The sequence below is a fragment of the Myxine glutinosa genome, chromosome 1 (genome assembly GCF_964187855.1).
Source record: "Myxine glutinosa chromosome 1, kmMyxGlut1.1, whole genome shotgun sequence".
Classification (NCBI taxonomy): domain Eukaryota; kingdom Metazoa; phylum Chordata; class Myxini; order Myxiniformes; family Myxinidae; genus Myxine; species Myxine glutinosa.
The window spans coordinates 343,396,446-343,412,198 of record NC_136261.1 but is presented as its reverse complement, the minus strand read 5'-3'; the positions used below and the strand labels follow the sequence as shown (position 1 = coordinate 343,412,198).

The 15,753-nt window shown below is 49.5% G+C and overlaps 1 protein-coding gene across 3 annotated transcripts in view; it reads right to left on the bottom strand.

The window, feature by feature from the left end:
- Window positions 1-15,753, bottom strand: part of LOC137412911 (neutrophil cytosolic factor 1) — a 66,345-nt gene that overhangs the window by 23,718 nt on the left and 26,874 nt on the right. For all 3 annotated transcript variants that reach the window (XM_068098253.2, XM_068098261.2, XM_078769848.1), the window contains exons 5-6: window positions 4,382-4,532; window positions 1,087-1,142 (exon numbers count right to left, since the gene is read on the bottom strand). In XM_068098253.2, coding sequence (XP_067954354.2) covers window positions 1,087-1,142; window positions 4,382-4,532 — 207 coding nt within the window. The remainder of the gene's footprint in view (window positions 1-1,086; window positions 1,143-4,381; window positions 4,533-15,753) is intronic.

The following is a 15,753-nucleotide window of genomic DNA, read 5'->3' as shown; positions in this document are numbered from 1 at the left end:
ATTTTGGTGAATACAGGTGCCTTAGGACCATTTTGCACAAGTATCAAATGAATGGTACTGTCGACACAAGACAACATTTGGATGTCCAAAAGGTACGCATTGCATTCGCAGTTGGTAAAATTAGAGAAAATATATCTTGAGTTGAGGTTCTTCAGTGGACTGGTATGGGTCTGCAACGATAGGCTGCTTTTAGTTACCACAATTTTCGAAGTTCCAGCAGTGTTTGCTTTTGGTGGTGGCGAGTGCAGATGAAGGAGCTGGGGTAGTTATTTTATTGCAATACAAAGATATAGGTTTGTGGTTTATACTGTAACTAGCTGTAACTAGCAAAAGTACCCGTTGCTTCGCTAATGGGTTTAATCAAAAGACATATACAATGGCGTTTCCCAATACCCCTCCCACCACCCCTTCACCCCAACAGCCCCTCCCACCACCCCTTCACCCCGACAGCCCCTCCCACTCCCTTACCCCGGCCACACTCCCCTGATTCCAAGAAATATTTTATATTATTTTTATATTTTACTCCCGCACTCCCCTTATTGCCCCCCCCCCCCCCACCCCAAACACACACTCACAAAGTTGTATTTGTATCCAGAGTTCAGAGTTTGCAACTTAAAAGATGTGCATAAGGAACAAAGGCAGGCAGACATAAAGCCACAGAGAGACAATGACGTTTAAACATATAGATATACACACAGACAAATATGAGGTCACGCTAATGCTGTGCTCTGCCCCCAAGATAAAGCAAGTGTTCTGATTAGCCTGATTTAATTGAAGTAGGTGGGGCCTTGTTCCCACCTGAACAACACATTTGGCTCCACAGGAGGAACAGAACTCATGGAGCATCTACACCGGACAAAAGGTAACACATACACACACTTATCCATTACAATAGCCATGCTACGGCTACAGGCACCATTATAACCAGAGGGCAATGGTGCATGGCAGAGGAAAACTTAGAAGCATCTCCTTCAAGCTGTAGAGACCAAATGTCATGGACTAACAATTAAGATTACAAATTCTACTGAGGAAGATCAATCTTTATGTAAACAATGCCAACACACAATGGGAGGCTAAAGGACATACCAAGATGATTTTTGCTTGAAGATGTTTTTGATACTTCAATGCGCTGTAAAGAATCGCTGAGGGAAGAAAACAAAATGGATGTGGTCAAACAAAATATGCGTCGGTATACAAGGATCGGTGGAAGCACAGGTGGTTGAGGGGCTCAAGGTGGCTGGGGGCGGCAAGCGTACTCTGGCGAAGGCATGTGTTACTGTTGGAAGGTAGGGACAAGGGGCACCATGCAGCAGTGGGAGAATTGAGCATCGAGTGCTGAAGAGGCCAACGTGTACCATGCGGTGAATGGGGCATAGAACACAAGACAAGAAGAGTACAAGGTGCTTGGTATGGGAGCAATGGTTGCTGGAGATCGTAATATTGTTACGTTTGTACGGGGTGTGGGTAGGAATCACTTTCGAACAGTTACAAATGTATAGTATAGTATGCTCTGTGTTTCGGGTAGTTTAGCCATTTTGATTTATTAAAGAGGTAAACGTTAGCTTTATAATTGCTCCGTTTAAATATGCATCATAGGAAGAGTGATGCGTTGTCTAATAAATAGCTAGGAATTAAGGTGAAGGACTTGTATGTGCAACCTTCTGTAATATCTGGCTGAGACACCGGTGAGGCCTCTTGAGAGAGAGAGGAGGAGACTTGAGTGGGGCGTTATCGAGACAGAGACAGAGAGAGTGGGAGGAGACTTGAGAGGAGCGTTATTGAGATAGAGACAGAGAGACCGGGAGGAGACATGAGAGGGCTGTTATTGAGATAGAGACAGAGAGAGTGGGAGGAGACATGAGAGGGGTGTTATTGAGATAGAGACAGAGAGGGAGAGAGAGAGAGGAGACTTGAGAGGAGCATTATTGAGATGGAGACAGAGAGAGGGAGGAGACTTGAGAGGAGCGTTATTGAGATGGAGACAGGGAGAGGGAGGAGACTTGAGAGGAGCGTTATTGAGATAGAGACAGAGAGAGCGAGGAGACGTGAGAGGGGCGTTATTGAGATAGACACAGATAGAGGGATGAGACTTGAGAGGAGCGTTATTGAGATGGAGACAGAGAGAGGGAGGAGATTTGAGAGGGGCGTTATTGAGATAGAGACAGAGAGAAGGAGGAGACTTGAGAGGAGCGTTATTGAGATAGAGACAGAGAGAGGGAGGAGAATTGAGAGGGGCGTTAATGAGATAGAGACAGAGAGAGGGATGAGACTTGAGAGGGGCGTTGTTGAGATAGAGACAGAGAGAGGGAGGAGACTTGAGAGGAGTGTTATTGAGAAAGAGACAGAGAGAGGGAGGAGACATAAGAGGGGCATTATTGAGATAGACAGATAGAGGGATGAGACTTGAGAGGAGCATTACTGAGATGGAGACAGAGAGAGGGAGGAGACTTGATAGAAGCGTTATTGAGATAGAGACAGAGAGAGGGAGGAGATTTGAGAGGGGCGTTATTGAGATAAAGACAGAGAGAGCAGGAGGAAACTTGAGAGGGGCGTTATTGAGATAGAGACAGAGAGAGGGAGGAGACTTGAGAGGAGCATTATTGAGATAGAGACAGAGAGAGCAGAAGGAGACTTGAGAGGGGCGTTATTGAGGTAGAGACAGAGAGAGGGACGAGACTTGAGAGGGGTGTTATTGAGACAGAGACAGAGAGAGGGAGGAGACTTGAGAGGAGCGTTATTGAGATAGAGACAGAGAGAGGGAGTAGACTTGAGAGGGCATTATCGAGATAGAGACAGAGAGAGGGAGGAGACTTGAGAGGGGCGTCATTGAGATAGAGACAGAGAGAGAGTGAGAGGAGACTTGAGAGGGCGTTATCGAGATAGGGGAGCAGAGAGACAGAAGAGACTTGAGAGGAGTGTTATTGAGATAGAGGCAAAGAGAGGGAGAGACTTGAGGGGGGAGTTATTGAGATAGAGACAAAGAGAGGGAGAGACTTGAGGAGGGTGTTATTGAGATAGAGACAAAGAGAGGGAGAGACTTGGGGGGGCGTTATTGAGATAGAGACAGAGAGAGGGAGGAGACTTGAGAGGAGCGTTATTGAGATAGAGACAGAGAGTGGGAGGAGACTTTAAAGGGGCATTATTGAGATAGAGACAGAGAGAGGGAGGAGAGTTTAGAGGGGCGTTATCAAGATAGGAACAGAGAGGGGGAAGAGACTTGAGAAGCGCGTTATCGGGATAGAGACAGAGAGGGGGAGGAGACTTGAGAGGGGCGTCATCGAGATAGAGACAGAGAGGGAGGAGACTTGAGAGGATCGCTATTGAGATAGAGACAGAGCGAGGGAGTAGACTTGAGAGGGCATTATCGAGATAGAGACAGAGAGAGGGAGGAGACTTGAGAGGGGCATTATCAAGATAGAGACAGAGAGAGGGAGGAGACTTGAGAGGGGTGTTATTGAGATAGAGACAGATAGAGGGAGGAGACTTGAGAGGGGCATTATTGAGATAGAGACAGAGAGAGAGAGAAAGAGAGAGAGAGAGAGAGAGAGAGAGAGAGAGGAGACTTGAGAGGGGCGTTATTGAGATAGAGACAGAGAGAGAGAGAGAGAGAGAGAGAGAGGAGACTTGAGAGGGTCGTTATTGAGATAGAGACAGAGAGGGGGAGGATTTTTAGCTCTCTGGGTTTATTTTGCTCACCTGAGAGGGGCACGGTTCGGTGTTGGTAAAAGGAGTGACACCTCAGGAGTTACAGTTTTGTTCGTGCCAGCTCATTTTCCTATTTTGTCTTCTGTACATCGCCTGCTCATATGCCTGCTTCATCACCTGCTCGTGCTATATTGGTCGCCTGTTTTTGGCGGGTTAGTGGCTTTTTCGACGACCACTTCGTCAATGACCCTCCACAAGAATTAAGGCCTCACCCAGTTCTCGTTCCCCTTCCCGTACATGCTCGAGTCTGGAGTGTGGCATCTTAGTTTCTTTATTTCCATTGTAAATAATTATTTATTGGAAATCCGTGATCCCACCCCTTCACTCTCCCCAATCCCGACATTGTACCCCACAGTCGAGTTTTATTCTTCCCTGTTATTTGTAAAAGGGGAATAAGTGCCATTAAAATTAAACCTAAGGATACCACCTTGTGCTTCTTGCGGTTCCCGCATGTTACCATAAATTGAACGCAGTCCAAAGGAGTAAAAAGCTGGTTCGGTCCATTCGCCAGTGGTCGGTGTTAATCGATGGCTGGACACGACAATGTCAATCACTGCTCATACACACAGCACCCTGTACTCTTGTTTTCTTGTGTCATATGGAAGTAATGATGCAAGGTCCATGACAAAATACAGAGAAAAACATTTGGTTACTAAAAAAGCTTGAAAAGGCATACTTTCCACACTCAAGTTCCTCAGGCCGAGGCCGAAACAAGTTGCTGACGCAGATAAGACGCCTCGCTCGAGGCAAGCTTGCTACAGCCCGACAGAAACTTGCGATTGCTTTTTGCCGTGCATCAATGCAGCTCTGCCAACCCCAAGGTGAACCTGAAAAGCATGTGGGTATACCACTACATTACATTCCAAACAGCAACATTACGCTGCCATGATGAGAGAGTGGAGTGGTTGGTTAAGCAATTTGTACATTTCCAAGTGCTAACAGCCAAGGTTTTCACAAATTACTCACAATTCACATTTCTTGACTGATTCTGACCCTCAACTATGATTCTGAACCAGGCCCCGACAGGATCAGTATCTATGCCCTAAACACCTGCACCTCCGCTCTTGCATATTATATTTTCCGTTTATCCATTCATTTGCGTAAGGTATAACTTTCCATTAACTTTGAAATCAATAATCATCACAATATGACACAAAAATGGCACAAAATGCCCTCTTAACTATAAGCCTATAAGCTTGCATTCAATTATTATAAGCAACCTCATGGAATCCATCACAGCAGCTGACATTAAATCCTCTCTTTTCTCCAATGGTCTGATCTCAGATCATAATTTGTATTTTCAAATGACTCACTCCAACCTGGACATGCTGCTTCAACTCTCTCAACAATGGATGGATATCAGACAAGAATAAGGGCGATCGCTCTGGACAACTCAAGCATTTCAAACAGTTTGACACGATGCTTTCCTCTCCAAACTCTCAGTCTATGGCACTAAGCAGGGTATCCACTGGATATCCAGTGCTGTGGGAACGCTGAATATACAGTGCTGTGGGAACGCTGAATATACAGTGCTGTGAATACTATGATACCCCATGCAGCACTGGATAATGTGAGCAACAAACAACAACACTCAATCCCCAACAACATGCCCACAAATGTACAACACCCAACAAAAAACTGCAGCCATATTTTTCAGCCTGGCCTAGTTACCCCATCTGGCACAGTGGTCCTGTGAAGAGGTTTCCTCGTTTCAGGACAAGGTATTGGTTTTGCGAGTTTTTCCTCTTCTTTTTCTCTGTAGTCCTTCACATTTAGTGGCTTTCAGCCTTGTTTAGGGCAAATTTCAAAAAACAAAAAACAAAATGACATCCCACACGTCACCATGTCCAATCTGAACCCAGCCATGTTCGTGCCCTGGAAACGCAAACACAGGAACCAGCACACACGCTTACTCACTCCCATACATACAATACCAGATTACGAGTACATCTTAAAAAGAGCCGAGCAGACCATCAATGATGTGATTTGCAGTTGTTGCTTAAGGTTCGGCAAAACATAAACACGCCTCAATTGACCTTTCGCAACGGCAGATGACGGGAAATACATTTTCGCCTAGGGAATAAAAGTGGACATGTGTAAGGATAGGGGTCTATTAGCCGAAGGAAGCTTGCTGGGAAGTGGGTGAAACGTCACCTGAGATGGGATTATACCTGAGATATATGTATGTATGTATGTATGTATGTATGTATGTACACACATATATATATATATATATATATATGTGAAGAATCAGCTCTTCGTTTGCAAAAGAAGTCCACAATAGCCTGGAATGGCGCAGCTTTATTAAAGAACCAACTTATACAGATCCGGAGGAGGCCAAGACATCTATAGCAAGAGCCAGTCTCATGCCACGTCAAGCCTTCCTGAAAACACATTGATTCCCAGTCCATTTATATAGGGACACGTTTTATCAGGAAATCTCCGAGGGAACAAACAACACTGGGAGAGGTTCCTCCCACCGTTATCATTCGGGGGAGTCAGCCCGTCCTTATCATTTGGACCAAATGTTTCTCTGGGCTCCGAGAAAACAGAAATGTAACTCACAATGAGGAGAGTGTATGCTTAGCCAAACAAACCCATATATTTTATGGGTTTGTGTACATGAGTAATCCAAAGCATGTTTATACAGAGTCATGCGTTGCTGAGATTAAAACAAAATATATATGGTTAACGATCATGTCATTCTACTAGCATTACGCTAAAACAAGCGCATGTGGGCGTGGTTTTACGACCAGCCTCGAAAAAAGCACACGTATACAATTTGTTCAGCATGACCTCATTTTAAGCCTTTCCTCATCCAAAACTAAAACGAAGCAAAAACCCTTTATTTACTTTATGAAATAGCATTTTTAGACATCATATAAATCATAACACATTAGCACCCAACGTCTATAACTGAACTTTAGGCAATAACAAATCTACTACTTGACATATATATATATATATATATATATATATATATATATATATATATATATATATATATATATGTATGTATGTATGTACACACATATATATATATATATATATATATATATATATATATATATATATATATATATATATATATATATATATATATATATATATATATATACTGTATATATATATATATATATATATATATATATATATATATATATATATATATATATATATATATATATATATATATATATATATACACAGACTTGGCATTTAATATGGAATATTTTTTTTTGTGGGGGTGAACTTACTTTTCAAGATGACTTAGAACCAAAAGTTCATTGGAATGATGTTGAAATTATTCTAGATTTTGTTAATGTGACCTTTAAAAGAAACAAAAACCACATTTGACATTTCGAAACAAATAAATTGATCCTTGAAAGTGATGAAAACCGATATCGAACTCAATTCATGGACAGTACTGTGTTAAACTTCTGTGCGTTTTCCAGAAGTATCTCTTTATTTTGCACATTAGCCAAATATTTTTTTAACATAAACAAAAGTTAAATTACGACTGGGATTATGGACAGTAAAATTACAGTTCAGTACTTCGTGTAACCCCCACGAGCATTCAGGAGAGCTCGTATACGTTGAGGCATGCTATTCATGAGATTTGACTAGGTTTGGACAGGAATCGCTTGCCATGCAGTTACAATAGCCTGCTGCAATTCATGCACAGAGGCAGGCTGCTGGTCCAAGTTGTCGATTTGACGCGTTAATTCTGCCCACAAGTTCTCTATCGGATTCATATCCGGGGACATGGCAGGCCACTCCATATGCTCTACACCACGGTCAGCAAGAAAGTGTTGGATCACGCGAGCACGATGAGGCCATGCATTGTCATCTTGGAAGACAAAGTTTCCTCGAAAGGCTGCATGAACAAATGGAAGCAATGTTTCTTCCAGAATGGCCCTGTGCTTGAACTGGTTCAGGTTTCCATTCAGAACAACCAGGTCAGTTTTGCCCCCTGCATGAAAAGCAGCCCAAACAGTCACCCCACCACCTCCAGCTTGGACTCTTGGCACTATACAATCTTCGTTGTAGGCTTTATGCACTTGTCTGCGCACTCGGACGCAGCCATCTTGACGATAGACCAGAAATCTAGACTCGTCACTGAAGATCACGTGATTCCAGTGTCCTGGCTGCCATTGATGGTGCTCTCTGGCCCACTGCAATCGGCGCTGGCGGTGTTGTCTGGTCAGACGTGGCTTTCTCAGGGGACACCTGGCACGATAGCCTGCTTGAACCAGTCGTTGGTTGACTAGCCTTCTGGATACAGGCACATTTGTCAGTTGCTGCCACTCAGCCCTAAGCCGATTAGCTGACTTGGTACGGCCATTGCGGACTAACCGGTGAAGCTGGCGATCATCCCTCCTTGTGGTTCTGCGGGGACGTCCTGCCCTCGGTATTGGAGTAGGGACACCCCTCTGAGCATTTCGTTTCAGGATCTTTGACACCTGACCTTGAGTGATGCCATACTGCCAAGCAATAGCACGCTGTTTCATGCCGGAATTTCGTAAAGCCACCACTAAATGACAAACAGCATTGTAGAGTTGACGGACCATCTCCAGTGGAAGCGGCAATAATTTTTTTAGACGTGCAGCAGTTGTTTTCCACTAATACAGAATGCAACAACCCTTATATACCCGATTGTGAAGCCAATCGTCAAATGTACCTGTCCGTACATTTTGTCACGCCACCTGTGATATAATCCTGTTATTGACTTCTTGCTGTGACAGACAATCAGTGACATGGTTCTTTTAACAAAGAAATCACCGAAGCATAAAAGAAACTCACCAGATTGATATACCGAGTTCAGAAATTAAACCCAAGCCAAGAAGAAAAAAATATTCCATATTAAATGCCAAGTCTGTGTGTATATACTGTATATATATATATATATATATATATATATATATATATATATATATATATATATATATATATATATATATATATATATGTATATATATATACTGTATATACTGTATATACAGTCTATATATATACTGTATATACAGTATATACAGTATATATATATACATATAGTGTATATATAGTGTATATACTGTATGTATATATATATATATATATATATATATATATATATATATATATATATATATATATATATATATATTAGGGTGGTCCTCAAATGTACACCAAAAAATAAAATTGGACTTTTTTCAGGTGCTTGTTGCTAAAATTGTTCCTTATTTTGAAAAAATGAAATGTGCCAAAGATGGTTTCTATTGTAGCGGCTGCCGCTGAGTTTTCACAATCGCCTTGCACCTATCAAGGACGCGGAGCGATCACCATGCCGGGCTCGTCCAGGACGCCCAGGCCCGCGCTCAACTTGCCAGGCCGCAGCCAGGACGCTGGGCCACGCCCCCTGGCGCCGGGCCTGGGCAAACCCCCTGGCGGAATAGATATATATTGCTGACTGATAAACGGTTTTTCAGAGTGCCTGAGTGTTTGATTTCATTAAAGCAACTCAGATGAATTCTAGCTTTTTGTCGCGTCCATTCTTCCGATCGACGTGGGAGCCCCGGCTCCTTCATTGGTGACCTATCGACATGGACACGGCAGTCGCCCTTAAACTGCCTACCTTCTGGGAGGCTCACGCGGCGGTTTGGTTCGCACAGGCGGAGTCCCTGTTCGCCCTGCGAGGCATCACGGCCGACGACACCCGCTTCCACCATGTGGTAGCTGCGCTCGGGTCGGTTACCGCGGCCCGCGCCCTGAGCCTCCTCGAAAGCCCGCCAGCCGCTGACAAATACGGCGCGATTAAGAAGCTGCTCCTCGATGCTTTCGCCCTCCCATCGGCGGAACGCGCACGGCGCCTGCTCGATCTGCCTGAGCTCGGCGACACGCGCCCTTCCGAGCGCATGGACTACATGCTTTCACTGCTCGGCGAGCACTCTCCGGCATTCCTGTTCCGGGAGCTGTTCTTCCGTCAGCTGCCTAACCCGGTACGCCTCGCCCTGGCAAGCACGACGATCACAGATCCCCGGGCCCTTGCCAGAGAAGCCGACAAGATCTCCGCCGCAGGACAGCGCATCGTAGCGGCGACATGGGACCCACCGCCGTCCGACGCAACACCCAGGGCGCCCGAGCACCCGGCACGGTCGACGGCCGAACTGCCGACGCCATTGGCGGCCGCTCTACCGAGCCGACCACCTCCGGCACGACGACCGAGGCCTCCACCTGACCAAGCGTGGTGTTACTATCATGCCAGGTTCGGACAGAAGGCCCGGACATGCCGACCCCCGTGCACCTTCGGCAGGCCGGGAAACGGCCGGGCCGGCGTTCATTACCAGCCATGAGCGCCGGCCACACGGGCAACTTACTGTTCATCACGGATAAAGCGTCCGGACGGCGCTTCCTGTGCGACACCGGCGCCCAACTGAGCGTCATACCCGCCTCTGACCAGGACAGGCAATCCGCGGTTTGCGGCCCCTCCTTAGTTGCGGCCAACGGATCGACTATCCGCACCTTCGGCCCGCGCAACGTCACCCTCTGCTTCGGCGGCCAACGCTTTGCTTGGACGTTTGTAACCGCCAACGTGCCCGTGGCTCTGCTAGGCGCCGACTTCCTCTGCGCACACGGACTGCTGGTGGACGTCCAACGGCGTCGTTTAATCAACGCTGAAACCTTCAGCTCCCTGGTATGCACATTGAGCAGCTCCGCGCCGACCGAGCTGGCATGCGCCGTCCCGGCGGCGAACGAGTTTGCTCGCCTGCTCACGGAGTTCCCGGCCCTCACGCGGCCGACGTTTTCGGCCGTCGCAGTACGGCATGGGATCGAGCACCACATACCAACCACGGGCCCGCCGGTCTACGCCAGGGCCCGCCGCCTCGACCCAGCCAAGCTCGCCGTAGCGAAGGCCGAATTCGACGCGTTGGAGCACCTCGGCATCGTGCGGCGCTCCGATAGCGCGTGGGCCTCGCCACTGCACATCGTGCCAAAGCCGGGGGGTGGATGGCGCCCGTGTGGCGACTACCGCCGTCTCAATGACGCTACCACCCCCGACAGGTACCCGATCCCGCATATCCAAGACTTCTCCGCCCGTCTGGCGGGACGGGTCATTTTTTCGAAAATTGACCTCATACGGGGATATCACCAGGTACCTGTCAGGGCGGCCGACGTCCCTAAAACGGCAGTCATCACGCCGTTCGGCTTATTCGAATTCTTGCGGATGCCGTTTGGTCTCAAGAACGCGGCTCAGGCGTTCCAGCGCTTGATGGACGGCGTGCTGCGTGACCTGCCGTTCCTTTTCGTTTACCTGGACGACATCCTCGTCGCCAGCACGTCCCGGGCCGAGCACCTCCTCCACCTCCGGACACTGTTCGAGCGCCTCAGCGAGCACGGCCTCATCGTCAACCCGGCCAAATGCCACTTCGGCACGACGGCCGTTGATTTTTTGGGCCATCACATCACCAAGAACGGGGCCGTGCCGCTGCCAACCAAGGTCGAGGCCATCACCACGTTCCCGCGTCCCCGCACCATAAAGGCCCTGCAGGAATTCCTGGGAATGGTGAATTTTTATCACCGCTTCGTGCCCCGCGCTGCTCAGCTCATGCGGCCCCTCTACGAAGCCCTCCGGGGCATGCCGGCCAAGCACGACATCGCCTGGTCCGCAGCAATGGATGCGGCCTTCCAAGGCTCAAAGCGGACCCTCGCCGACGCAACACTGCTCGCTCACCCGGTGCTCAACGCTCCCATCGCCCTCACCACGGATGCCTCCGACTACGCGGTGGGCGCCGTACATGAGCAATGGGTGAACGGGGTTTGGCAGCCACTCGCTTTTTTCAGCCGGCAGCTCCGGCCGAACGAGCTCAAATACAGCACGTTTGACCGGGAGCTCCTCGGTCTACACCTGGCCGTCCGCCATTTCCGCCACCTCCTGGAGGGCCGACCTTTCACGGCGTTCGTCGACCACAAGCCGTTGGTTTACGCCATGGCCAAGGTCACGGAGCCATGGTCGGCCCGCCAACAGCGCCACCACTCCGCCGTGTCGGAGTTTACCACGGACATCCGGCACGTCGCCGGCAAAAACAACGCCGTGGCCGACTGTCTTTCCCGGGCCAGCGCGAACGCGGTCCACCTGGGCGTGGATTTTGCGCTTATGGCGGCGGACCAAACAACCGACACCACGGTGCAAGCCCTCCGGGCGGCGGACACGGGCCTCCGCCTGGCCGACATCCCCTGCGCGGACACTGTCCTGCTCTGCGACGTCTCCCAAGGCCAGCCTCGCCCCATCGTGCCCGTCGCCTGGCAACGCCGCATCTTCGCCTCCCTCCACGGCCTTTCCCACCCGGGCCGGAAAGCTTCCCAGAAGCTGGTGTCGGCGCGTTTCGTCTGGCACGGCCTTCGTCGGGACGTCCGCGATTGGACCAGCGCCTGCACGGCCTGCCAACGGGCCAAGGTCCACCGACACACCCAGGCCCCGCTGGCACCTTTCACCGTGCCCGAACGACGTTTCGACCACGTCAACGTGGATCTGGTGGGCCCCCTCCCCCCATCACGGGGGTTCACACACCTGCTCACCATGGTGGACAGGACCACCAGGTGGCCGGAGGCCGTTCCCCTCGTCTCCACCACCACCGCCGACGTGGCGCAGGCTTTCATCGCCACCTGGGTCGCCCGCTTCGGCGCACCGGCGGACATCTCGTCAGACCGCGGTCCACAGATCACCTCCGAGCTGTGGGGCGCGGTCGCCCGCAACCTGGGGATCAAGCTCCACCGTACTACGGCCTACCACCCCCAAGCAAACGGGTTGTGCGAGCGATTCCACCGCTCCATGAAGGCCGCGCTCATGGCCGGCCTTCAAGACGTCGGGTGGGCCGACCGGCTGCCGTGGGTCCTTTTGGGCCTTCGCACGGCCCCCAAGGAGGACCTCCAGGCATCCACCGCCGAGCTTGTCTATGGCCAGGTGCTACGCGTCCCGGGCGAATTTGTGCCCGACGCTACCAGTCCCTGGTCCGCAGCTCACCAGCGCTCGGACCTCCAGGAGGCCGCCCGACGGTTTGCCCCCGTGCCAACATCCCACCACGGTGACCCCCAGTCCTACGTCCCCCCAGCACTCCGCACAGCGGAGTATGTTTTTGTGCGTCACGACGCACATCGGTGGCCACTCCAGCCGCCGTACGACGGGCCCTTCCGGGTGCTGCGACGGGACGACAAGTCGTTCGTCATCGACATCGGCGGCAGGTCGGACCGGATTGCTGTGGACCGCCTCAAGCCGGCGCACGTGGACGTCGACCACCCACCACGGGTGGCCCTTCCGCCGTGGCGAGGCCGTCCCCCGTCCACGGTGCCCCCCACTCGACCGCCCACCACCTCACCGGACCCCCTCCCACGACCCGCCAGGGGTCGCTTCGGCCGGGTCATCAGGACCCCCCTCAAATTGACCCTGCCGGTGCAAGTCGATTCTGGGGGGACGTGTGTAGCGGCTGCCGCTGAGTTTTCACAATCGCCTTGCACCTATCAAGGACGCGGAGCGATCACCATGCCGGGCTCGTCCAGGACGCCCAGGCCCGCGCTCAACTTGCCAGGCCGCAGCCAGGACGCTGGGCCACGCCCCCTGGCGCCGGGCCTGGGCAAACCCCCTGGCGGAATAGATATATATTGCTGACTGATAAACGGTTTTTCAGAGTGCCTGAGTGTTTGATTTCATTAAAGCAACTCAGATGAATTCTAGCTTTTTGTCGCGTCCATTCTTCCGATCGACGTGGGAGCCCCGGCTCCTTCACTATACGACTTTATTTATTGCTGTCACACATGGGTTGAAAATTACAATGTTTCAGTATCGACACACAAAATTGTTTTTAATAAACTAACACTCAGATGTAATCCCAAATCAGTAAGAATGTATGACAATCATCTTAAACACAGAGCACGAGTCCTCCAGACCATTGATTCCGGTTCTGTGGTAAATTATTTCCTCCTTATCTTCTTTGCGTCGGGGAACTGATGACGATGCCACTCAACAACTAGGAACAGGTACTGGCGCTGCTGTTCATCCTTTGTCAAGACTTGATTGTCGTCCTGTATTAATGCTACACCACGTTCTGCAAAGTCGTTGACAGTGGCAATACCACGCAAGACTTGCTGTGATGACTGAAATGATGAGTCATCGGCCCACTCACCAGGGTCATTTTCTAGGAAGTCAGTATTGACTTTGAATGCAGTAAAAATTCGCAGTGAGGCAGAAGTAACAAAATCTGCAACAGTCTTGGCGGCTATGGCTTCTTTTGCTGTAAGATCCACATGTATCCGTGGTTGAGGATTCTCTTGGCAATTCTTCTTTAAGAGCAGCTACTATCATTCGCTTGACATCAAGCTCAACACTATCGTCAAACAGAGCAAGTCCTGCCAGTTCTTCGCTGAGGTACCACAAGTGATTGGAAAGCTTTTTGCTGGTGGCTTCGGCAGTCACTGAATCAGGATAGAAAATGAGTGCTTTTAAGAGAGATAGGTCTCCAGCGGGAGCACCAATGGCAGATGGAGCACTGAACCAGGCTTTGGTATACACTGCTCCAACAAATGCTGTAAAACGCTTTATGCCAGTGCGTTCCTTTGGGGTCAGTCGAAACTGATCACGGAACAAGTAGATCTTGATTCCATAAATCACACGGGCCATCCATCTTGCCCGATGCATGGCTCCTGGCTGCATGAACCTGAATCCTCTCGGAGGACGCTCACCAAACAGAATAATAGTCAACTCAAGAAGTTCACGGTAGTCATCTCGTAGTTGGCCCGATTCCAGTTTCTGGATGCAGAATGAAACGACATCTTCTTTGCAACTTAAAAATACACCTGAAACTACAGAGTCCAGGTCATCAGGCATCATTGGCCTAAACTTGCTTTGGTCAATGGAATTCCAGTTTGACTGGAAACACTTGAAGACGGCCATCTCAGGTCCTTTTGATGGACCAAGAAATGGTTTGAATGCTGCCATTGCTGCCTCTACCATTAGTTCCAGAATGTGATGCGGCATGCAAAATGTAATAGTGGTCGTCCAAGCTTTTGCTGCAAAATAGTGCACGCACCAAGTGCTGAATCAGTGTTGCTGGCTGTCGTGTCAAAGCTCATACCTGCCACCATGTCTTGCAAATGCCATTCTTCGAGGCATTGCATAACAGCAGCAGCTGTTGCTAGTCCAGTTCCTGCTGGCAGCTTTGGCACACCCAGAAGCTTTCCAGTTCCTTGTGGGTCACTGACAATGACAGGAAGGCGATCAACTTTTTTAGTCCCATCGTCTGGAAGGAGCTTGCCATCCCAATGAACCACCAGACCTGTCTTTGGAGCATAGGATGCCTGGATGTCACCTGCAATTGTCTTCCGTTGGAGCCGCCTGGATTTCCTGATCGATGTGCGGTTGATGGCCAACTCTGAAGGGTCGTGTCCCAGAGCAGAGGCTGCTGCTGACAAGATGTGAACAGCTGATCGATCGCTAACCTTGGTGTGGTCGAGAGCTGCTGTTAGGTCCGGTGTAACAATGCTACTTGCACGCTTTCGGCTCTGCCTCTTTGAAGCAGATAGAACAGCAGTGTCGTCATGATCACTGGCTTCAGCACTGCTGTCTGTTGATGATGCTAGCTCAAGAGTCTCCTCTCGGGCTGCTTGCTTCTCTTTTTCATGCTGCTCTCTTTCAGTCAACACCTTGTCGTGTTGTTGTGTCTGCTCCTCTTTTCCTGCTAGCACCTTGTCAACACCAACCATAAAGCCCCGTCGACCTGGCTCCCGTTGTGCCTAAAGGAATTCACGGTCCTCTGGTATTTTGATCAGATCAAGGACATCAACATGAGCAATGTCAAATAGGTCACGTAGACCGGTTTGAAACTGCTCTTCTTTCTTTATCTGAGGGACAGATCGCCGGCTCTTTCCTTTCAGGATGGATCTGTATTGTTCTACTTTTCTCTCTAGTTTTGCAATGATATTCCGCTCATCTGCAGTGGGGATCCATGCTTTCTCCCAGATGCATAATGTCTCACGAACAACAGTTGTTGCGGCACTGCTTATGTCCAATTTCTCAGC